General features: G+C 55.6%; 3 protein-coding genes across 7 annotated transcripts in view; all 3 read left to right on the top strand.

Annotated features, from left to right (window-relative positions):
* Window positions 1-58: 58 nt before the first annotated feature.
* On the top strand, window positions 59-7,269 carry CHRND (cholinergic receptor nicotinic delta subunit; the record flags this gene model as incomplete). Of its 3 annotated transcripts, XM_080799492.1 has the most annotated exons (12): window positions 59-110; window positions 368-510; window positions 963-1,007; window positions 1,532-1,641; window positions 1,749-1,904; window positions 2,130-2,239; window positions 3,141-3,341; window positions 4,564-4,675; window positions 4,780-4,894; window positions 5,736-5,940; window positions 6,036-6,154; window positions 7,087-7,269. In XM_080799492.1, the coding sequence occupies 12 exons, from the start codon at window positions 59-61 to the stop codon at window positions 7,267-7,269; spliced, it is 1,551 nt and encodes a 516-aa protein (XP_080655618.1). The 3 variants fall into 3 exon arrangements, with proteins under 3 accessions (XP_080655618.1, XP_080655619.1, XP_080655620.1); XM_080799493.1 differs by lacking the exon at window positions 963-1,007; XM_080799494.1 differs by lacking the exons at window positions 59-110; window positions 368-510; window positions 963-1,007; window positions 2,130-2,239; window positions 3,141-3,341 and having other exon boundaries at window positions 1,560-1,641.
* Window positions 7,270-12,858: 5,589 nt separating this feature from the next.
* Window positions 12,859-18,246, top strand: CHRNG (cholinergic receptor nicotinic gamma subunit; the record flags this gene model as incomplete). Its single annotated transcript, XM_080798976.1, has 12 exons — window positions 12,859-12,913; window positions 13,109-13,248; window positions 13,478-13,522; window positions 13,698-13,807; window positions 14,350-14,505; window positions 15,231-15,328; window positions 15,606-15,806; window positions 16,006-16,120; window positions 16,334-16,448; window positions 17,141-17,354; window positions 17,576-17,709; window positions 17,983-18,246. The coding sequence occupies 12 exons, from the start codon at window positions 12,859-12,861 to the stop codon at window positions 18,154-18,156; spliced, it is 1,557 nt and encodes a 518-aa protein (XP_080655102.1). The 3' UTR covers window positions 18,157-18,246.
* Window positions 18,247-20,265: 2,019 nt separating this feature from the next.
* EIF4E2 (eukaryotic translation initiation factor 4E family member 2) overlaps window positions 20,266-23,925 on the top strand; it is a 29,865-nt gene continuing 26,205 nt past the window's right edge. For all 3 annotated transcript variants that reach the window (XM_080798247.1, XM_080798246.1, XM_080798245.1), the window contains exon 1: window positions 20,266-20,374. In XM_080798247.1, coding sequence (XP_080654373.1) covers window positions 20,355-20,374 — 20 coding nt within the window. In that variant the 5' untranslated portion in view covers window positions 20,266-20,354. The remainder of the gene's footprint in view (window positions 20,375-23,925) is intronic.

The following is a 23,925-nucleotide window of genomic DNA, read 5'->3' as shown; positions in this document are numbered from 1 at the left end:
ACATTCCCCAGCCCTGTAGACTGAAGGGGCAGCCACAAGACCCAGTCAGAAGGACAGGATGGAGGGACCCGGGTTGACGCTGGGGCTGCTGGCTATACTGGTTGTTTGTGGTAAGAGCAGACAACACCCCGCCCTGAAGGGCCCTCAGGACTCACACCAGGGCCCCTACTGCATGGCCCCCTCCTACCCTACCTACTTGGTGCTCCCTCCCTTAGTATCGGGCCCAACCTCCCACCCCCACTGCTATTTCTCCCTGGAGGGGCAAGAGTGGTGGGATCCGCCTGCCGAGCCCAGCCCCATGGCCCAGCAGGATTTCAGGGCAGCTCCCTTCCTGTCCACCCCTGCCCTGCACCCCACCCGTCCCCAGGTAGCTGGGGCCTGAACGAGGAGGAGCGGCTAATTCGGTACCTGTTTGAAGAGAAAGGCTACAACAAGGAGCTCCGGCCGGCACACCAGGGGGAGAGTGTAGAGGTCTCGCTGGCCCTCACACTCTCCAACCTCATCTCCCTGGTGAGACACACCACCCCCCCTGTGGCCGGGCTGGGGACGGGAGGGCAGGGACAGCTCTTGGGAGGCCGGCTGTCTCCCGGACTGGGATGACCAGGGAGGAAGTTCAAGGCCCCAGCCTGGACTATGGTAGCTCCTGTCCCAGGGAAGCAGGCTCCAGTGTTCTGCACACTCAATGCTGCCACAGGCTTTGGTCTGACCCCCCTTCCCCCCCAGCTTCAGCTCTGGGGTGTGCCCCATATCAGACCCATGACACTTCAGAGGCCACACGCTGTCCCTGCTCCTGGGTCTGCCCACCCCCTCCTGACTGTGAATGCTTGTGGCAGGAGTCTGATTAGGCCAATTGCCATGGTTTCCCCTGGGTGGCGGCTGGGAGTAGTAGGTGCTTGGTGAATGTACGTAGATGGAAGAACCATGCGGGCCCTGGGGGACAGCCGTCTCGTGTGTGATTACAGAAAGAAGTGGAGGAGACCCTCACCACTAACGTGTGGATTGAGCATGTAAGAATACCCTGCTCAGTGCTGGGGTGTGGGGGTGAGGGTGCAGGGCCCAGACTTCCCTTGCTCCCTTTTGCTTGGGGATCTCCAGGAGGGGATCCTCCTGTCCTCCGGGAGGAGCTAACTTCTATCCAGAAGCCCAGCTGCCCTTCCCACCACCTTGAACAGTCACTAGCTATCTCAGATAGAGACTTCTGGTAGACTGGGATCCTTCATCTATGGGGAAATTGTCACAATATCCTGATTTTATTAGAAGACACTCTTCTGCCACCTGTCAGAAGTTCATAATACAGATGTACATCTTCTATGCCCACAATGGAAATATGCTCCCTTGATTGTGCAGTGTACATTCTACACAGCTGTACATGACAGATCTCAGTCCTAACTCTGTACCACCTCCCCCAAACCTTATCACAGCTCCCAGACCCTGCCCAGTCTTCCCTCAGGGAAGTGAGGAGAGTTGAGGGGGGAAAGGGGAGACTGGGCAACAGCAGAACCTACCACTGACACCTCTTTTGGGCTTCCAGGGCTGGACAGACAGCCGGCTGCAGTGGGATGCTGAAGAATTTGGGAATATCAGTGTCCTGCGCCTGCCCCCTGACATGCTGTGGCTCCCAGAGATTGTGCTGGAGAACAAGTTGAGCTGCAGCCCTCCCTGGCATCCCCTCCCCGCTCTGCCCCCCCAAACCCTGCCAGTTCCAAGCTGGCTGGCATTGATGGTGAACCCTTGTCCTTGTCCCTCAGCAACGACGGCTCCTTCCAGATTTCCTACTCCTGCAACGTGCTCATCTACCCCTCGGGCTATGTGTACTGGCTGCCACCTGCCATCTTCCGCTCTTCCTGCCCCATCTCCGTCACCTACTTCCCCTTTGACTGGCAGAACTGCTCCCTCAAGTTCAGGTGCACCCACTTCCCCAGCCACCCTTCACCCCGGCCAGGGACTGAGACAGGTCCATGAAGCACTCTCGGGCAGAGGCCCCCTCTCTGTCCTGATTAGAGCTCCCTCACACCCCTGACGGCCCTTCTGACCATGAACCTCCTCCACTACTAGCCTTCCCCCACCCCCGGCCATCAGTGGCCGCGCCCAATGGCTGAGGACCCCCCTCTACTCACTGCCCTCCCCAGTTCCCTCAAGTACACAGCCAAGGAGGTCACTCTGAGTCTGAAGCAAGAGGAGGAAGAGGGCCGCTTCTACCCTGTGGAGTGGATCATCATTGACCCCGAGGGCTTCACAGGTGCTGGGAGTAGCGGCTCTGGGTGGGTGGCGTGGGTGGGCCCCTCAGACACACACCCACAGATACGGTCACCCTGACACCACCGCCCCCCCCAGAGATGCACCTGCACACACACACACACGCACACACGTGGAACATGGACCTACAGGCACACAGACTGACAGAGAGACACCGATGGACAGACACACACTGACCCACAGAGAAACATACACAGACATACTTACTGACACAAATCTAGCACATTGAAAGGAAAAGAAGTCCAACTGGAGGGACTGTGTCCCACAGGCAGAGACCGACAGGTTCCAGGGCCACACTCCTTCTGCTGCCCAGGCCAGAAGACCCTCCTGGATCTGGACAGGGTCCCTGGGGATGGATGTGGCTGACAGATAAAAGGGGTCGTTAGTCTTCCGTTCCCAGTCAGCCCAGGGGTATGGTTGTGGCTTTAGCGGGCACTCTACAGTTGTGTGTGCTGCCCCCTACCAACACCCCCCACCCCCATCTATGAGCGGGCTCAGATCTTCTAGGGGCCCCCCACCCCATGCCGCTGTCCATCACAGGAGACCAACGTCACACTAGTCCCAAGGCTCCTCCATCCCCAAGGAGTGGAGGGGGAGGGATTGGTCTTACTCTTGCTGCATCATTATCTCTAAGATTTATTTGAGCCATATTATGGCCTTAGCTTCTATATCTTCCAAGAAGCGGGGGGGGGAAACACTCCCGGAGGAGAATTTCTCCCTTGCAGATTAAAACCTCCATCCCAACCCTCCAGGGAGGGAAACCTGCAAACAGAACCCCAGCCGTCCTCCGCATGCCCCCTCTCCCCAGCCCCCAGTCCTGCCCTGAGCCCACCCCCGGCCCCCTTGCCCAACTTGACACCAAGGTGTCCTTCTGTTGCCCTCAGAGAATGGGGAGTGGGAGATAGTGCACCGGCCAGCCAGGATCAACGTAGACCTCAGTGTCCCACTGGACAGTCCCGGCCGCCAGGACGTCTCCTTCTACCTCATCATCCGCCGCAAGCCCCTCTTCTACGTCATCAACATCCTGGTGCCCTGCGTGCTCATCTCCTTCATGATCAACCTGGTCTTCTACCTGCCGGCCGACAGTGAGCCTCAGAGCCCAGCCCAGCCCCCAGCCGCCTGGGGCGCCTTTCCCACTCCCTGAGCCTCGGCCTCCCAACCCTCCCCTCCCTTCCTCCTGGGAGACACAAGGGGGTCACCACTTCCGGGGCTTCCTGCCCAGGGTCCAAGCAAGAGGGGCATGTGGCCAAGCAAAGGGAGGGTTTTGTGACGCTGTCCAACATCCCCAAATGGACAGGGCCCCTGGGGAGTCCATCTCTCTTGCACCTTGCTTCTACTTCTCACAGTGGGACTTCCCAAGGAAGTTCCCTAGAGAGAACCACAAGACTGTCCCTCTGTCAGAGCAGATATCAGGTCTGTCCTGGTCACCATGTATGACCACGGGCCTGGCACGCAGAAGACCGTCCACTTGGAACCAGTGGGTGGCTGAAGGGATCTCTGGGAAGCCAGGCGTGGGGGCATGCAGCTGATGTTCTTTTGGTTCTAGAAGGGCAGGTGTAATCTGTGCTCACTTGGTTTCGCAATAGTTTCAGAGTATTTACTAGAAGTAAGGCACAGTGAGTCCCAGGGACAAGTGTGATCCAGCCTCTGTTGCGGGCCGAGATTGGACTCTGCAGGTCTGAGAGCATGGCCTCCAGGGTAGAATAATGGGGGAAGCTTTCCTGGAAGAGGTGGTGCTGGAGCTGGAGATGGGATGGGATGCAGCTTCCAGGTAGAGAAGGGGCCCTGGGGCAGGGCTGTGGGCCTGTGACTGCAGTAGCCACCTCAGAGTGCTCAGGGTCTCCAATGGGAGGAGCTGAGTGGTGCTGGGCTGGGGGTCTCTGAGTGGAGGACTAGGAGTTGGGGAAATATGGGGGCTCTGAGGATGCCCTGGAGCTTTCTGTACAGGGGGACACACCAGACCTGTGATTTTTGGAGGGCCGAGTGGCAGCAAGCTGGCTAACAATGAGACCTGGGGATCACTGAGCCCCGGGCAGCATGATGAATGTTTAACACTCACTCTCTCACTTGGTCCTCACAATACTCCACAGTTGTGAAAACTGAGGCACAGAGAGGTTAGGCTACTTGTCTAAGGTCACTTAGCAAGGAAGTGCCAGAGCTGGGATTTGAACCCATGTGCTCTAGCTCGGTACCCCCACAATGTTAATCAGGGTATGGTGGCTTTGTGAACAGTGGTGCAGGGGCCATGGTGGGACCCACTGGGCCCAAGACCAGAGGGAACAGCTGCTAAGTCCCAGGCTCCCCCAGGTGGCGAGAAGACGTCGATGGCCATCTCAGTGCTCCTGGCTCAGTCTGTCTTCCTTCTGCTCATCTCCAAGCGGCTGCCAGCCACGTCCATCGCCATCCCCCTCATTGGCAAGTGAGTGATGTCTGTGCCATGCCACACACCCCCAGCCAGCCCCGCCCACCACGCCCTGCCATGCCCTGCCCCACCAGGGCTCCACAGTGAGTGTGTCCCTACAGATTCCTGCTCTTCGGCATGGTGCTGGTGACCATGGTCGTCGTGATCTGCGTCATTGTGCTCAACATCCACTTTCGCACCCCCAGCACGCACGTGCTGTCTGAGGGGGTCAAGAAGGTGAGGGCTCTCAGCCAAAAGCTGGAGACCGTCCAGCTGTCCCTTTACAGGAGAGCAGGGAAAGACCCCCGGCATGATTGCACGGGTACACCGGCCCTGCGTGGCCGAAGTGCCACGTGCTGCTACCCACACCACATGGTCAACTCTCCCGGCCGGCTGCTACTCGGAAGGATCCCAACCCAGAGGAGCACAAGCTGCACAGTCTCCTCTCTATGAACTTCAAGGACAGGCAAAACCAGCCTTTAGTGATAGAAATTGGGAAGGGGGTTCCCTAGGGGGTGGGGGGAAGCGACCGGCGGAGGCACTAGGGACCCTTTGGGACCCCATTGGAGATCTCCTCTGGGGGGTGTTTACATAGTTGACAGCATCTATAAAAATTCATCAAGCTCTACACTTCAGGGCTGCCCATTCTGCTGTATGTTCCCTCTACCCTTGATGGAAAAGAAGGCGAGGAATGCGGGGATGGCATGCCCAGGAAGGGGTGTCCTTGCCTCTCAGCCGCTGCTCGCTGTTCTGGGAAGGTTGAGGGCTTGTTTGGTCTTCAGTGTCTGGAGTAGAGTGCAGAGCATTGGGGGCCTTGTTCTTTTTTGTTTTGCGTATATAATTCATTTTGAACAAATGAGCTCTGCTTTGTGCTGTGGGCAATGAGGGACAGTTGGAAGCAAGCTAAGGGTCCGTCACTAGGGGATAGGGGGACTCCGGGACAGCATGCAACTCAGCAGTACTTTGTGGCAGTTGGGAATGGACTCACAGACATTTTGATGTGCCAAGGTGGCACATGTCAGTAAAATAGCCTTCCTGTGTCCCCCGTCCCCACCGCCCCCGCCCCGACCTGCTGCAGCTCTTCCTGGAGACCCTGCCGGAACTCCTACACATGTCCCGCCCGGCAGACGATGGACCTGGCCCGGGGGCTTTGGTCCGGAGGAGCAGCTCCCTGGGCTACATTTCCAAGGCTGAGGAGTACTTCCTGCTCAAGTCCCGAAGTGACCTCATGTTTGAGAAGCAGTCAGAGCGCCACGGGCTTGCCCGGCGCCTCACCACCGCACGTGGGTCCCAGCCAGGGGGCTTGGGGGTGAGGCCCATCTGCGGGAGGTGGGCTGGAGGCAGGCCTCATGCCCCTCTCTGGCCTGGTCTCCCACAGGCCGGCCCCCTGCAGGCTCTGAGCAGGCCCAGCAGGAGCTCTTGAGTGAGCTGAAGCCAGCCGTGGATGGGGCCAACTTCATCGTCAGCCACATGAGGGACCAGAACAATTACAATGAGGTGAGTAGCCACAGAGGGCCGATGCCTAGTGTATCCTGTCTTCAGGGGGCCTCGCTTCCCCTCAGAGACACGTACCCACTGAGAGGAAGGAGTTCACAGTGGGTGCAGACCCCGGGCCCCGCTGGGAGGCCGAGCCCCTGTCTAGAACCCTCTGGCAGCTCACTGCACATAGTGTGCACCCAGGCATAGCCACAGGCAAGTAGCTCCCTTAGAGTTCCTTCTTCTTCTTCTTCTTCTTCTTTTTTTTTTTTTTAAGATTTTATTTGTTTATTTGACAGAGATCACAAGTAGGCAGAGAGGCAGGCAAAGAGAGATCGGGAAGCAGGCACCCTGCTGAGCAGAAAGCCCGATGCGGGGCTCGATCCCAGGACCCTGGGATCATGACCTGAGCTGAAGGCAGAGGCTTAACCCACTGAGCCACCCAGGCACCCCTAGGGTTCCTTCTTTGTTGCCAGACCCTTCATTTTCTGTCCCTGCTCAACTCCAGGTCTGATGTTCTAGACATAAGTGGCCGTTTAAAAGGCAGCCTTAGGTGGTCGTTCAATATTACATGATTTTTAAACTTCTCTCTTGAGAAAGGGGCCCTGTTTTCCAGTTCACATAGGGGCCAGCACAGTGTTGAGAGGCTGGGAGGGTGAAGAGGGAGGAGAGGGGACGATGCAACCTTCCTCAGCCCCTTGAGAGAGACTCCTGGCACCCCAGCTCTTCTTCAGCCCCTGGAGCTCTGCAGTGGGGTGAGGAGGAGGGCTGTGGCCCCATTCTTGGTCTCCTGGACAGAGGGAACACACCAGATTGCCCCATCCACTGCTAGCCGGGGGCAACCCCCACAGATACACTGAGGCCATGCCTCTGTCACTGGGCCCGGGCTTGGGGTATAGGCCCATGGTTTGAGAGCCTTCCTCACCACCCTGTCTCTGCCCCCCTGCCCCCAGGAGAAGGACTGCTGGAACCGAGTGGCCCGCACAGTGGACAGACTCTGCCTGTTTGTGGTGACGCCCATCATGGTGGTGGGCACAGCCTGGATCTTCCTGCAAGGCGCCTACAACCAGCCTCCACCTCAGCCCTTCCCCGGGGACCCCTTCTCCTACCATGAGCAGGACAAGCGCTTCATCTAGAACAGGCCTGCCCTGCCCTGCTGGCCCAGCTCCTAGGCAGCGTCTGGTGGGGGGTGGGGGGAGCATGGGCGGAGGTGGGGGTGCTAGTCATGTGGACAGGGATGTCTGACAGAGGACAAGCCCTTCCTGGGGAGGCCAACTTCTGACCCTGGGGCTTGAGTCCAGCTGGTGCTACAAGGCTGGGGCAGGAAGAGCCGGGCTTTCCTGAGATTAGGAAAGGAAGGGGGAAGCCCCGCTCTTCAACCGTGGGTCCTCTGCAGCTAAACACCATGGAGCTGCTGAGGAGGTCTGAGAGTGGATATCGGCTGGGGGTCAGAGCAGGACAATTTGTGGGGGGAAGGGGGGCTGGCTCAGGCTGGGACCCTTCTGTGAGGAATGAGAAAGGCAGAGGCCTCTTCTTCCTCCCCTTCCCTAGGTGGGGGTAGAGCAGGTAGGATCCTGTGCTCTCACTTCCCTATTCCTCCGGCCACCCTCCTCTCGACAACCACTCAGCCTTGGGCTTCTGAGGCCCCAGTGGGGGTTTTATGTGGGGACACCTCCCTCTCCCAACCTGTTAAGGAAAGAGGTTTTCAGCAGGGGTGGGAGCCCCAGGATTGCAAACTGGCCTTCCCCAGAACTTTCTTTCTGCCTTGGTGACTTTGTCTGGGTCCCTCAGGGAAGCCAAGGATGGGGGTGGAAGGGCCAAGCTCAACACTCAAAAAGACCAAAGGGCAGCCTGTCAACCTCAGGTCACATGCACAATCCTAGAGCCCTAGAACTCAGCCCCCCCCCCCCCGCAAGAAGTGTCTCCTCTTGGGCAACTCTTCTCCCCAAAGCAGGGTTTCCATACAATATTTGGGACATACTTTTACTAAAATATTATTGTTTATCTGAAATTCAAACTTAACTGGGCATCTTGTTTTGTTTTGAGGGGTGACAGAGAAAGAAAAGAAAAAAAGAACGCACAGAGCCCAACAGGGGCTCAGTCTCACCACTCGGAGATTATGACCTGAGCCGAAATCAAGAGTCAGAGGCTCAACAGACTGAGCCACCCAGGTGCCCAGAATCCTGTATTTTTATTTGCTAAATTTGACAACTCTATCCCAAAGGGAGCCCCCGACAATCCTATCCCAAGGGCCAAAGGCCGAGGCTGCAGATGCTGGGAGACATGATAGCCTACCTCCAAGATGGCCCCAGTGATCCCCACCTCCTGGTATTCATACCCTGTGTAGTGCACTCCCACAATGCACTGGGCTTGGTCTGTGTGATTGACAGAAGGAGGTGGAAGTGACAGTGTGTCGCTTCTGAGATTAGGCTCTATGAGACACTGCAGCACTCCCTGCCTCCCGCTCCATCACTCTTTGCTTTCAGCTGGATCTCTCACTCTGGGGAAGCCAGCTGGCACGGGAGCAGTCCTGTTGAGAGGCCCACTTGGCAAGGACCTGAGCCCCTCTGCCTGCAGCCCCATGAGTGACCTTGGAAGCAGATCCTCCAGCCCCGATGTGGCCTTCAGAGGAGATCACCATCCAGGTCAACATCTTGGGTGCAGTCCCATGAGTTCTGGAGCCAGAGCCACTCAGCTAAGCTGCTCCTGGATTCCTGACCCCCAGAAACTGTGTGGAATAGCATATGATTTTTAAGAGACAAAGTTTGGGGGTGCTGTGTTCACCAGAGGATGATCTGGGGTGAGCCACACTCATCTCTTAGGTTCGGTTTTCTCATCAACAAAGTGTGTAAGTTCCGTTTGTGAGGTGTTGTGGAAATCGAATTTGCTAGTAGTCATAAAGGTCCTTCCTTACACATGTCCTGCAAATTTTCTTAATTAATTTAAATTCAACTAATTAACATACAATGTATTATTTGTTTCAGGGGTACAGGTCTGTGATTCATCAGTCTTATGTAATACCCCGTGCTCATTACCACAAAACCCTCCCCAGTGTCTATCACCCAGTTACCCCATCCCTTCACCCCCTTCCCCTCCAGCAACCCTCAGTTTGTCTCCTGTGATTAAGAGTCTCTTATGGTTCCCGTCCTGCAAATTTAAGGGCTGGTTTTTTAACTAATTCCTCAGTTGTGGGCCTGAGTCACAGAGGATGGGCCTGTGGACTCCTATGTCCAAGGCTGGCCGGGGGTCTGAGGGCATATGGGAGCAAGCACAGAGGACCCAATTATTCTCCTGCTTGATGTACACACTAAAGGTTGTCACAGCTCAACCCATTTCCCTCAGAGGGAACTGGAGACCTCATTAGCTCAGGTATACAAAAGGTGAAGTTTTTAGTCTTTCAGTGGAAATGAACAAAAGACAAACCTCTTTTTTTTACGTGACTATAAAAACTTCTATACATTTATACTAGGATTTGGGCCCACTGCCACCAGGGAACCCAGTGCCCAGAAAAAGACAAACTTCTTAACGGCAAAACTGACCCTAGTTACTTCTGACTTCCAATATAAACTGTGCACAGATTCGAGGTACAAATCTTTATTTTTTTTCCCCTCTGAATAGAGAAAGTAGCTTGGACTTACACCATCAGATGAGCAGGAAGTCTGGGACCTTCCTGGGGTCTTCCTCTGTGAGACAGCCCCCATCTCAAGCACCAAGAGGGATCCTGAATCAGATCCCTCAGTCACTGTCCTTGCTTCTCTCTGCCACATGATGGCACTGTTGGCAACCTCCCGGTGAATCCTCTGCATCTTCCCGTCTCGGGTGGCCGTGAACTTTCCCCCAAAAGACAACCCCAAAATGCCACACCTGACCAAGAGTGCCCCATGCACAGGTTCCCAGGATCACAGCAGGACCCCCAGCTGCACACATTCCTCCAGCACTGCGGCCCCAGGGCGCTGTCAGCACGGGTCCCCTCTCTGGGTGACAGGGAAACTCCCCAGGGAGTCACCCCTACAAGGGGCCAGCTTCCTGTGAAACCACAGGGTGTCCCTACACACTCTTCCCAGGCCATCAGCGCTACTCACTCTCCTTCAAACAGTGATGCATCTGAGGCATGCACTGGGCTGCTAGGAACAGAAACCCAAAGAACCGTGGTTCAAACCAATAAGGCTCCGTCTTCATTCTGTGATGAGATCACAAGGCAGCAGCTGCCACCTTCGCTCAGCGGTCCCACAAAGCTATTAGAGACCCAGGCTCTGGGCTCTCTGCCCAGCGGCCCGGCCCTCATGCTTGTTGCCCCAGGGTGCAAGCAGACTGCCACTGATCCTCACTTCACATCTGTGTTTAGCACAGGAAAGGAGCCAGTCATTTCTGACCCCTTTCGTCAGGAAGAAAAGGCTCTCCCCTGAAGCCCTTCAGCTGACTTCTATAGACATCCCACAGGTCAAGATGTTATCACACGGCCATCCTTATCTGCAAGGGGGCCTGGGAAATGAACGTTCCAGTCTCCAGAAGAGGAGGTGACAAAGAGGGAGTAGCTGTTAGACACAAATGAAGCCTGCAGAAGATTTTTCTCTTAATGCTTCCACACACCCCCCTTTAGCCCCTCCTGGCAGCGCCAGCCCTCCTCGGGTGACCGACCCTCCTGAGAACACCAAGGAGACTTGGCCTCTCTCCCACAGCAGGAAAGAAGGGGAAAAAACAGGAGTTGAAATCTCTTCATACATGCGAAGGTGGTATAATTCATACCAGAGGGAAGTCATGCTCCACAACCTTGCTTTTCCCTCCCAGACACTTGTAGAGAAGGGGAAAGGGGAGGTCAGAAATGTTGGGGTGGGCCAGACCACCATGGCTGGGAGCAGTGTGTGGTTGGGGGAGAACAGGTGGTCCATTATTTAGCAGGAGCCATTAATGGGCATGCCAACATGTGGTCTTGGAGGGACTAGAGAGGGAAAGAGGTACTGCTCTGGGGAGCACCAAAGGGCAAACTGGGAAGAAGGGGAACTGGCTTCGTAAACTTTAGGGAAAGGGGCTACATACCTAGATTCCCGGCGGCAAGAGTGATGCTTGGGAGTGGGGCCTAGAGCAGGACTGAGCACAAGGACAGAAGTGAATGACTGGGGAAGACAGGTGCCACCACTGCTGTCCCCTCCGACCCCAAAGTCCTGGTGAGGACAGACAGGACTTGGGCTGTGGAGGCCTGGGGTCTGAGCCAACCTCACACAGATCTCCAAGGCAGAGTTCCAGCTCACTGACACACACTGAAATGCTGCAGACATCATTTATTTGGAGGGAGGGGGACATGTAGCCCTTAGGTGCCTCCACCACACTGTCCCCCAGGATGCCCATGTGTGGCTAGCACTTATAGAAACCTGCATTTTTTTTTTTTTTGGTCTTGCAAACTTACTGGGACATCCTGACCCAGTAAATAAATAAATGGTGAATAAATGGTCAAAAGGCAGGTAGCCTGAGCCCATGGCCACAACTAGCAGAAGGACACTCAACTCTTAGACCAGCTTCAGCCCTCCCCTCCCCCTGACCTCAACTACAAAGTGGATGGAGCGTGTTTTCTGGCCCTTCTGGGTTCCCCTCATCTGACTTTCTGGGGGCCACAACCTTGACCTTATCTACCTGTCCTACTGAGAGCAGTGACTTCCTGTGAGCCGCTCAGGCTTACCCCTGCCTTCCTCGAAATCCCCTGCTGCCCGCTTGGCCTGGGGCCTGTCACATGCTGGGGACTCCCTAAGTTTGTGGATAATTTTTTTAAAGATTTTATTTATTTTTGCGAAAGAGAGAGAGAGAGAGAGAGCACGTGTGCATTGGGGGAATGGGCAGAGAGAGAAGCAGGCTCCCCGCTGAGCAGAGAGTCCGATGTGGGGCTCGATTCCAGGACCCTGAGATCATGATATGAGCCAAAGGCTGACACTTAACCCACTGAGCCACCCAGGCACCCAAGTTTATAGATAATTTAAGAAATAGTGAGGCTACACTAAGGAGCCCCTATTCAGCGGTTGTTCTATTCCCAAGAGCCCCCAAATTTCAGGTCTTCTTCAGCCCTCCTTCTTTCAAACCTTACCAGTCCTATGTGCCATGTCTCAGAGCCTGGGAGGATGCCCGAACTGGCACCCTAATTTGCATTAAGGTATCAAAGCCTGTGGAACGTAGTGGGTCTCTCTCCTAGGCTTTGCCTGCAGTGCTTGGACCCAGTGGAGGAACCCATGAAGATATGAACCCATGAAGACATTAGGCTGGTGGGACAGTTTGTGGTCCTCAACCGCATCACAGAGAAACTCAGGTACAGAACATGCCTCCATACCTCCCCAAATCCTGACACCCCCTGGAGGAAGTAGAAGGAGAGAGCCCAATTCGGGGCCCTTCCTCACACTCTGCCTCCTTCCCACATCTATCTGTCCCTGGCTGTGTCTTCAGTTCCCCCAAGAGAAGGAACAGGGGCTGGGACAGCAGAATCAGAGAGTGGGGATAGAGGCTGGGCTGTCTCTACTGGAGCAGATAGGCCCCCTCTGTCCCCTCCCCAGCCCAGGTAACCTGAGCCTGGCATTTTGTCCGTCTTGGAACAGCTGACAGTGCTGTGGTCGGACAGCTGGTGGGGCTGGGCTGGCCTGGCTGGGGTGGGAGCTTGGACTGTTATATGAGACCCAGAGTCTGCATCTCTCTACCCTGAGCTGGGAGCCGTTGTCCCACCCGTCACTGTAGAGAGCTGTGGCACCATGCTCAGGGGCCCAGGGCTGCTGTTCCTCCTGCTGCTGCTGGCTGTCTGCTTGGGTGTGGACACAGGAGATCAGGAGCCTGGGGAGGACTGGAGTAGAGACCCAAAGCCCCGGGGACAGAGGGTCTAGAGGGTTACTGAAGCCTGTCCCCACGCCCAGCACCCTACTTCTCCGCATCACACCCTCTTGTGGCCTCTCCCTCTTTCTGCCCCATAGCCCCTGTACCCAGGCTCAGTGCTGTCTGTTGCAGGAGCCGAGGGCCGGAACCAGGAAGAACGTCTGCTCGGGGACCTGATGCACAGCTACAACCCCCACCTGAGGCCCGCTGAGCGCGATTCGGATGTGGTCAATGTCAGCCTGAAGCTCACGCTCACCAACCTCATCTCCCTGGTGAGCCACAGGCCCGGAGGACAGTGGGGGAGATAAAGGCCCTGTGTACCTGGCCCCTGGGACCTGCTAGGGAGAGGTGGGGGAAGGTGGGGGAGGCTGGGGGGCTGGAAATCTCTCACGAGGGCTGCCCAAGAGGCTGGGGTCCTGTAGCGCCCAACGGGGGTCTAAAGGGACTAACATCTGGAAAGGGCAAGTGATGGGGGTTCAGCCTGCTGTTCTGTACCCCTAGAATGAGCGAGAGGAGGCCCTCACCACCAATGTCTGGATAGAGATGGTAAGAGGCCACCCCGCAGTCTTTTTCTATCGGGTCCCAAGGCCCTTAGAGCTACTTGCCTTCCCCCATCCCCTCCCTGCCTCCTCTGACCCACCTGGGCTAGGCTCCTATTCCTGGGGGGAGCAGAGGGTGACTTGGCGGAGAGCAGGGCCTGGCAAGCCCACTCCCCCTGCAGCAGTGGTGTGATTATCGCCTGCGCTGGGACCCACAAGACTACGAAGGCCTATGGGTGCTGAGGGTGCCGTCCACCATGGTGTGGCGGCCGGATGTCGTGCTGGAGAACAAGTGAGGAGGGACGCAAGCAGGGGTGGGGGGGACAAAAGGACACAAGGGTAGGGCCCAGTACAAGGGGGCTCCGGGGAAAGGGCCCAGTGAGCAGAAGGTACAGACCAGGAAATACTGGCAGGGGCAGGTGCCACCGAGGGCAGGGCCGGGCCAGCAGACCCAACCCCCCGCCTGGCTCCATCTCTTCCATCCCGGGTCCTCTGGCGGGCCGCTGCCCTCCCTTGGCCGTGGGGATGAGGGCAGCTGCCACAGAAGCCGTCAGGACAGAATAGACATGGAGGGCTGCACTGGGGGGTGCCTCCCGCACTTGGCAAGAGCTGGGGAGATGTTAGTACCATTGTGACCAGGCCCTGGTGATGAGGGGACAGGCTGGAGGAAGCCCGTAAGTGGGTGTGGGGTGGGGGAGCTCTGGAAGGAGGTGGTGGACCCTGTGGCCGCGAAGGGCTGCTGTCCCCAGGCCCCATCCACGCAGGGCAAGGGCTGGCCTGGGGCTGCCGGGGACGTGACCCCTCGCCCCAGCCCGCGGCCCGGCCTGTGCACAGTGTGGACGGCGTGTTCGAGGTGGCCCTCTACTGCAATGTGCTGGTGTCTCCTGATGGATGTGTCTACTGGCTGCCGCCAGCCATCTTCCGCTCATCCTGCCCGGTCTCTGTCACCTACTTCCCTTTCGACTGGCAGAACTGCTCCCTCGTCTTCCAGTGAGGCCATTTACCGGGGGTGGGGGCGGCAGGGAGGGATTCAGAGAGTGGCCCTAAGAGGAGCCTGGCTGGATGGGGGATGCCAGGCATTCTCACCAGGGGCCCAACCCAGCTCTCGGGGGGCCTGTGTACTTGTCATCTTCAGACACCTGAAGATGCCCACATCCCTCCCTGCTAAGCCACAGTCTCCTTGCTCGTCCTCCTTCCCTGCCTCAGTTTCCCTGCCTGTACCCCAAAGGAGGAATTAATGACCGGGGTGGGTGGGCAAGAAGGCACGCACGAGTGTCACCCCTCAGCCCACGGAGAGGTGGAGGATGAATCAGTCTTCTTATCCAGAAACGGGGTGGGAGGGAGAAGGTCTGTGTGAGGGTTTTTCCCATAATTTAGAGAGGTGTTCTTTTTACAAGGAGACCCTCCTTTTTTTTTTTTTTTTTTAAGATTTTATTTATTTGCCAGAGTGAGATACAGCAAGAGAGGGAACACAAGCAGGGGGAGTGGGAGACGGAGAAACAGGTTTCCTGCTGAGCAGGGAGCCCAATGAGGGGCTCTATCCCAGGACCTGAGCTGAAGGCAGATGCTTAACGACTGAGCCACGCAGGTGCCCCTCTGGGCTGCACTTTTGGAGGCAATACTGTCCACAGCTGCCCCTGGAGGATCATCTGGGTGACCTCAGAGGTGGCTCTACCCACACTTGAATGTATCCCCCTTCCCTCCCCATTTCCCAGGTCCCAGACCTACAGCACCAGTGAGATCAATCTGCAGCTTAGCCAGGAAGATGGTCAGACCATCGAGTGGATTTTCATCGACCCTGAGGCCTTCACAGGTAAACTCCCTCCCAGGATCCCTGCTGGATCTGGCCTCCAGGGAAGAACCAGACTGAGCTCAGACCCCCTTCCCTGTAACTCAAGGTGAAAACCACAGTAAACCATAAAAAATATATCTTTAAAGGCTCAACACAGTTCTTCTTTCCCAGTTTGGGTGGGAGGGGGATCATGTATCCGGGCTCCTTGGACGGTGCTCCTTTGGGCCTGCGCTGGCCACCCTGCAGCTAGGGGACGGGGGCTTCCCTCTCTGCGCCCACCCTGGCCTGCTTCCCTCAGAGAATGGGGAGTGGGCCATCCGGCACCGGCCTGCCAAGATGCTGCTGGACGTGGAGGCCCCAGCGGAGGAGGCAGGCCACCAGAAGGTCATCTTCTACCTGCTGATCCAGCGCAAACCCCTCTTCTATGTCATCAACATCATTGCGCCCTGTGTCCTCATCTCCTCAGTCGCCATCCTCATCTACTTCCTTCCTGCCAAGGGTACCAGGAGCGGGTGGGAGGGGAGACCTGGACCCAGGCGGTAGCACAGGGACGAGCTGGGAGGATGCAGGGTTGGGGTACCGCACACAGGACCACCTGTCCCTGGAGACCAGGGCCATCGGCCTCCTTATGGGGTGGGGGAGGTGCCCCACAGCAGGGAAATTGACATCAGCTCTGAAGACCTCTTGGTTATGGGCAGCTGGGGGCCAGAAGTGTACTGTCGCCATCAACGTGCTCCTGGCCCAGACTGTCTTCCTCTTCCTTGTGGCCAAGAAGGTGCCCGAGACCTCCCAGGCAGTGCCACTAATCAGCAAGTAAGGCTGCCCCTCACGCCTACCGCCCACCTCCCCCAACCTTGCCCAGAAGTCAGGGCAGGAAGTCCCTCCTGCCACTCCCACACCCACCTCCCTCAATGCCAACCCTTCACCCTAAGGGATTGGGGGGTGTTGGCTGCCAAGAGTTGGGGTGCATCTAGAGATGAAGGGCAAAGGGCCCAGCCCCACCTCCTGCCCACTCAACCCTGGCAGGTATCTCACCTTCCTCCTGGTGGTGACCATCCTCATTGTCGTGAATGCCGTGGTCGTGCTCAACGTGTCTTTGCGGTCCCCCCACACACATTCCATGGCTCGTGGGGTCCGAAAGGCAAGGCCCTTCCCTGCCCGCTCCAGTGTCCTCCCGTCCAGTCCACTCACACGCGTCCTCCTCTCCATCCCTTTCCCTTCCCTACTCACCTGCCACATTCAGTGGCAAACCCCACTGTGTATATCTTGAAGCATGTGCCCAGTGGATTAATATAATCCTGAGTGTTTATTATGTGGCCGGTGTATTATGCGTGCAGACGCGTTTGATCATCACAGATGATCAAACACAAGGTGGGTGTTAGTCCCATCTCCATTTTGCAAGTGAGGAAGTTAAGGCACAGAGAGAATCATTAACTTACCCAAGGTTGCCTGGCGAGGAAGCAGAGGCAAGATTCCGCCCAGGCAGTCTGGCTCCAGAGTCCGTGTGATCTGCAGCCAACTGGGACCCTTGTTGCAAATGCAGGTTCTCAAGCCCACCCCAGGCATTCTGGACCAGAAAAGCGGGGGTGGAAACCTGGGTAGCGAGTGCCCTGGTGATGCTGCCGTGCACACAAGTTGGAGGACCTAGGCTCCCTGTGTCTAGCACAGAACAGCGGAGCTGAGCGGCATCAAGCCCCTTGCCATTGTGTGCTGCCTCTGGGCCCCTAGTGGTTTGAGCCTTCCCACCCAACCTTCCCCTTGGGCTCAGAAACCCAGCTTCATGCCAGGTCAGCTGGCTTCTAGGCGAAGCCCACCACCAAATCCTCTCTCCAGGTGTTCCTACGGCTCTTGCCCCAGCTGTTGCGGATGCACGTTTACCCACCTGCCCCAGCAGCTGTGCCCGACCCCTGGCGCCAGCTGCAGAACGGCTCCTCAGGATGGTCGCCCACAGCCGGGGAAGACGTTGCTCTCTGCCTGCCTCGCAGTGAACTTCTCTTCCGGCAGCGGCAGCGCAATGGGCTGGTGAGGGCAGCGCTGGAGAAGCTAGGTGAGGCTGGGGTTGGGGGTTAGGGATGACCCTGGAGACACTCTTCCCCAGGGACTCCAGATGGGGAGGGCTAGCTGTCAGCCAAAGGACCAGGCAGAGCAGATGAGTGTTGGTAAGCGTCCGGAGTGGGGAGAGAGAAGCTAGGGTCCCTTGGGACAGGCTGCCTTCTCAGACTAGTTCTTCTCTGCTCTATTCCCTGACCTTACCCTCTCTCCCACCAGAGAAAGGCCCGGAGCCAGGGCACAGCCAAGAGTGGTGCGGCAGCCTGAAGCAGGCCGCCCCGGCCATCCAGGCATGTGTGGAAGCCTGTAACCTGATTGCCCTCGCCCGACACCAGCAGAGTCACTTTGACAGTGTAAGGGGGTTCAGTACCCGGGGAGGGACGTAGAACTGAGATGGGGGCAAGATGAGTGGGGTGGCCGTGGTAGGGCGATGGGATGAGAAAATTGGAACTGGGACATTGAGGCCAGGGGACTATGGCAGAAGGCAGGTTAAGGCCTGGAAGTAGGTGAGAAGGGCCCAAGGTCATGGAGAATAGAGGCCTGCTGGATGGCCGAGGATGGCACAGTGATCCAGGGCAGGCTTGGTGTCACTGCTGATCATCCCACACCCCGCCTTTTACCTCCAGGGGAGTGAGGAGTGGTTCTTGGTGGGCCGCGTGCTGGACCGTGTCTGCTTCTTGGCCATGCTCTCACTTTTTGTCTGTGGCACTGCTGGCATCTTCCTCATGGCCCACTACAACCGGGTGCCCACTCTGCCATTCCCTGGAGATCCCCACTCATACCTGCCCCCACCTGACTGAGCCAACCAGCTACCAACTGCTGCTAGACACGTGGAGTCTTGTCAGCTGTGTTCTTCAGTGGCTGAGGTCATGATGGGCCCTTTGGGAAGTGCCCTGCAGGGCCATGTGGGCCAACGGCCCTGAAAAATGCACGGGAAATAAAGAGACTGAGCTGGAGTCCTGGAGTGGCTGAAAACGGCTGTTGGCAGTGGCAGTGTGTGCTCTTGGGATCACTACGTGGCACTGGCTAGCTAGTCCTGGCAACCCCCTCACTTCAGCAAAGCATTAGCAAGCCCCATCATTTCTTTCTTTCTTTTTTTTTTTTAAAGATTTTATTTATTCATTTGAGAGAGATAGAGCATGAGCAGAGGGGAGAGGGAAAAGCAGACTCCCCACTGAGCAGGGAGCCCAACTTGGGGCTCAATCCCGGGACCTGGCGGAGATCATGACCTGAGCCAAAGGCAGTTGTTTAACCGAATGAGCCACCCAGGCGCCCCTTACTCCCATCATTTCTGAAGCCCTAAGGACTCTGTCTTGTATGATGTTCCCAACTAGGCAAGGTCCCATCCCTCCATGCCTAGGCCTCCCTTCCTTTTTACAAGTTCCCCAAAGGCCCCTAAAGGAGGCAGGTCGAGACAGGTGTGAAATGTTCTCTTGAAAGAATGGCAGCATCCCAGTCCAGCTGCTACTCTCCCTCCCCTGCCTTCTGGGCGCTATAAGCAGCCAATACTCACCTGCACCAGTGACCTTTGCATTCTATGCTTTTTTTTTGTCATCGATCACAAAAGATTCCATGAATTAAGAGCTCCTCAGGTCATCATGGACAAGTAAGAGTCACTATTCCCCTGCATTTCAGATGGGCAAGTTGAGGCCCAGGGTAAGAAGGGCTTCCCAGAACACTGGTGGCTAAATAGTCTGGAGTCCAGAATTCCCAACCCAATTCTAGACACTCCAAGAAAGATTCCATGGCCTGGAAAACAGACCCCTCTTTTCTTCTCAAGGGCTGGGGCATTTGCACTGGTCCCAAAGGATGCTTAAGACAACCAAGAGGTAGGCAGAAAGGCTGGGAGGTATCACTGGGTATCACGGAGGTATCATGGGGAATCACTGGGCTTTGCCTTCTGAGAGGAGACCCTGACCAGCTTCCCCTGGACCCACTTAGTTAACAAGATGGCCAGCTGAGGTCTTCCTGGGAAAGAGGAAAGGCCCAGCTTTGAGAGTACAGCTGGGGCTTGAGTCCCATTGGTGATAAGACAACTTGAGCAACTCATCTGGGCCCCCTGAGCCTCTGTTTCTTCATCTGTAAATGTGGGTACATTTACATTCAGTTCCTATCTACCCACATCAGAGGATGAAAGGTGCAGGTGAAAGTGACTCCAAAGTGTGAAAGTACCACGTAAGACTTGACATTGGGACATTGCGGGGTGGGGGGGAAGACCCCGGAAATTACCCCCTCCCCCAAATACAGGGTTGCTGGCTTTGGGGCTCAACCACCAGCAGGTTCACTTCATTAACTCCAGTTTATATGCGCGCTCCCGCTGTGTATTTGGAGCCGAGATTTAGATCCGGGAGGCACTTTGATGATGGTGGGCCCATCTGTGGTTCCTGAAAGCTTTTCACTAGCTTTGTTACCCGGGGTGAGTCTCTCAACTTCTCTGATTGCCTCAAAGGGCGGAGATGAGCTCTTTAGCTCCTGGCGCAAGTAATTAAAAATTTACAACACTACACTTACTGTGGGCGACTAGGTCTAGCGCCTGCCACTGACGATCCCGTTCCATCCGCGGGGCAACCCGAAGAGGCAGGCGCTGTAATACAGTGTGGCCAGTACCCCAAGAGGAAAGAGCCTCGGGGAGGATCGCCAGCCTGTCTGGGGGTGGAGTCGGGATCTGTACCAAGCAGTGAGTCCGGAGCTCGCACGGTCAGCGACGCGGCTCTGCCTCTTTCTCCGAGTCGCCGCGGGAGGGGGTCGGGGCGCCCCCTCGGACACGCGCCAGGAACCCGCGCAAAGCGAAGAGCCCCCGCGACCCTGCCGAGCGCCAAACCCTCCCTCCGCGCAGCCGCCCCGGGCGGGCGTCCCGGGATACCCGCCCCACACAGAGGTAGGGCGCCGACGTTCCGCTGCGCCGCGCGCAGCCGGAAGTAGCCGGGCCCTAAGCTGGGGGAGACCTGGCGGAGCGGAAGTCACTCCGTGAGGCAGTGGCGACGGCGGCGGTGAGAGGATGAACAACAAGTTCGACGCGTGAGTGGCGCGTGGCCGCCCCACGGGGCCCCTTCCCCCAACCGTTCCCCGCGCCCGCCCCCCAGCGGGGCTGGCGGCGGCAAAACTCCCCGGCGCCGTCCTCCCTCCCGGGCTTGGGCTGCGGGCCTCCCCGGCCCAGGCGGCCGGCGGGGAAGAAGAGGGGGCTGGGGAAGCGTGATGCTGGGGTCCCAGAGACGCCGGGGTCGTACGGACTGACGGCGAAGCGCGGGGGCCCGGGGAGGAGGTGGCTGTGACGCCCGGAAGCAGCCTTTTGGACGCCCCGCCCCGGTGGGTGCGGGTGGCCGGCAGCGTGGAGGGGCGGAGACCGCGGCGGTTTGGGTGTTTCCGCAGCCTGGCTGCTCTGCCTGTGAAGTCGGCTTTCCACGCACGCTCTCCAGCCTGGGCAGGTCACCTCGCCTCTCTGAGTCAGTGTTCTCATCTGCAGAGTGGGGACGGTAACAGCCCGGGTCCGAGAGTTGGGAAGGTGCAGTGAGACGATGTGGCTGTTGCGCCTAGAGGCTGCTCGGTTACGGAATGCCCCTCGTCTTCCTCAGCCTCCTTCCTACTTCCTTTCTCCTCCCTCTTTTCCCTTCCAACACACTCACGGGGAGCTGCTCGTTTTCTTGCCCAGCGAGCACACTTGACGTTGCCCCGGTCTCTACTTCCGTGTCTACCCTATTGGTTCCTAGTTCAGCATCAATTGGAAATGCAGAAAAGAAATGAGAGTATTTCCCTCTAGCGATTGTATCTTGAGGTAGTTTATGTTCTTATCCTTCTTCTAATAATCTGGTAAATCTGATCTCCAAAGACGTGGATTTCCAGGCCCAGACCCACCAGTTTCCCAGTTATTTGACAGTAGAAGAGTTACCCAGCCATTGTTATCTAAGGCACATTAGTGGTTAGTGCCCTGCTGCTGCACGGCGTGTGATAAAGATCAAATCACATTCAACAGTGATTGATCTGATCTGCCTACAGGTACTTTGTGAACTGTTCATAGTGAGGAAGAAATGTAAAGTGGCATCACTGTTTAGGCTGTGACTGTCTGCTGATGGCAAGTTGGGATTTTTCCAGTACAAGGAGTGCTGGTTTGCAAATTCAGGAGTCCTGGGTTTCAGCACTGTAGGCAGCTCCTCAGGAATGTTTCCTGCTCGCTGAGAAGTCTCTGGGGGCTTGGAAAAAGTCTGCTGCCTAGCTGAGCCCATCTCAGTAGGAACAGCCATACTCCCCCTCCCCCCTTTGTACCCCTCATCTTAAATCTCTGCGGCACCGAGTTCCAGATTTAAGTCCTCCCTCAGTGAAGCTTTCTGCAAACCCTATTCCTCCGCTGAATCAAACAAATCAATTTCATCTTAGGAAAACACTTTACGGGTCATCTAGTCCAGTTCTGCCCAAATCGTTCAGCGATCTGCAATAAGCTAATTTAAGAATGGTAGTAATGGCTTCCATTGGCATCTTGCTAGGTACTTTTCACATATTATTCCTACTCCTAACAACCCTGCAAAGGGGGTCGTGTTACCTCCTCCTACAGATAGGAAAATGAGGCCCCCTGAGGTTGGGTAACTTGTCCACAAAAACAGGAAGGCCCATGTGGCAGAATTCAAACCCAGGTTTGTTGTTTAACCTAGGTTCAAGTACCTCTTGACAAAAATTAACCTGGGTCATTTTTAATTAGTTTCATTATTAGCTATTCTTTATACTGAGTCAGAATTTTTTAACATCTCCTAGCTGTACAGGAGAAAACCAAAGCATTTCATTTACTTGAAATTAGCAATTAGAGACCACACTCCTGCCCCAGGCTTTGAAGTTTATTTTACTTTATTATTTTATTTTGAGTAATCTCTACACCCAACATGGGACTTGAAACCACAGCCCCAAGCCCAGAGCTCCTCTGACTGAGCCAGCCTGGTCCCCCAAAAATCTGCAGTTAGACCATTGTTAGGTGTTGACTTCTATAGTCTAAACCACATGGTTCCTAAGGACTGGTGCCAGTTTGCCAGCATCATAAAAGTCCGGTGCCTGGAGCTGGGTATTGTAGTCTAGTCTGATGTAATCTAGTCAGATTAAAGAAGAGCTCTACCTTACTCTACTCTGTGGGCTCGACTTCGACCTAGGACTATAATTACACCCTACCCCCCACATCTGTCAAGTCAGTTAGTGCCCCTGTCATTGATCCTGTTGACATGATGTAAAACCTAAGATGCTTTCACTGTTCTGCAGTCCCAGACTGATTAATTTTCAGCTCTAGATGCCATACTTGATTTTGTCACTATTCTCTCTTTGTTAGCTTTTGGCCCTTTCTTAAAGTATTGTCCAAGCCACCTGTTTGGCACTCATCCTATTTATTCTGCCTTGTATTGCTTTGATTTTGTTTTATTTTTTAAGTTTTAACTTAGTTGAGAGAGAGTGAGTGCACACAAGCAGGGGGGATGGGCAGAGGGGAGAGGAGGAAGCAGACTCTCCTCTGAGCAGGGATCCTGGTGTGGGGCTCCATCCCAGGAACCTGAGATCATGACCTGAGCCGAAGGCAGACACTTAAGTAACTGAGCCACCCAGGTGCCCCTATTGCTTTGATTTTAGAAACGTATTCATTAAACATGTTTGTTGTCTGCTTCTGACTGATGCTGGATGTGTAAAGATGAATTAGACCAAGTTCCTATCCACAAGCAATCAGTCTAGTTATAGAGTATGAGGACAAACCTGGGCAGAAGTTTGATGAGCTGACTTAGAGCCACTCAGTCTGGATAGCCTTAGAGATGCTAAGTGCCCTCCTGAGTGTGTGGAGCACTGATTTTTAGTCCTGATTGTATCTTGGCTCAAATCCAGCTTTAGGCTGGGAAGAGTAGCCTCTGGAACATAGGGTGCAAGTGATTTGCCTTAAGTATGGGCTTCGAGGGCAGGGTAGTTGGCTAGTTCCACTCTCAAATAACACAAGATGAAGGTCCATAGGATTTCCTTTTACCATCTCTGAAGGGAATCAGGAAGTGTGGTCCAGGGGTCTCAGTGGCACTGTTTCTTCTCAGATATAATTATTTTTGCTCTTCTTTTTCTCTTTCCTTGTTGTGATTAGCAGCAGAGAAAGGAACTTAGGCTTTTCTTGGGGCTAGTAAACTGCCCTGCTTCAAAATTTAAAGGGAAGGGACCCCAGAGGATATAGTGAAGGTTAAGAGCTAAGAAGAGAGGGAAATGACTTGAGTCCTGAGGTGTGCCCCAAAGATAAGGATTAGGAGCTGTCTTGGGCCTATTCGGTATAAAAAACCATGAGATATTTTTTATTGGGAGCCCAAAAAAGTAGCCATGACATTACAGCTGAGACAAGTACAAACATTTGTATGGTGAGATTCAGAAGAGGGGAGCCTGACCCAGCCTAGGGAGAGATTAGGAAATATTTCTAAGAGAAAGTGGCCCTTATCCCGAGTCCAAGTGGACAAGTTAAGTAGGGTAAGAGACCACACGGTGAGTATAACAGAGGGGTGAGATTGGGAAACTGTAAGTAGGCTGATAACACAAGAGTGGAAGGAGTTTTTTGGGACCAAGAAGGAGGTGATATTTGG

The sequence above is a fragment of the Martes martes genome (genome assembly GCF_963455335.1).
Source record: "Martes martes genome assembly, chromosome: 3".
NCBI lineage: Eukaryota > Metazoa > Chordata > Mammalia > Carnivora > Mustelidae > Martes > Martes martes.
This window is presented reverse-complemented; position numbering and strand designations above follow the sequence as displayed.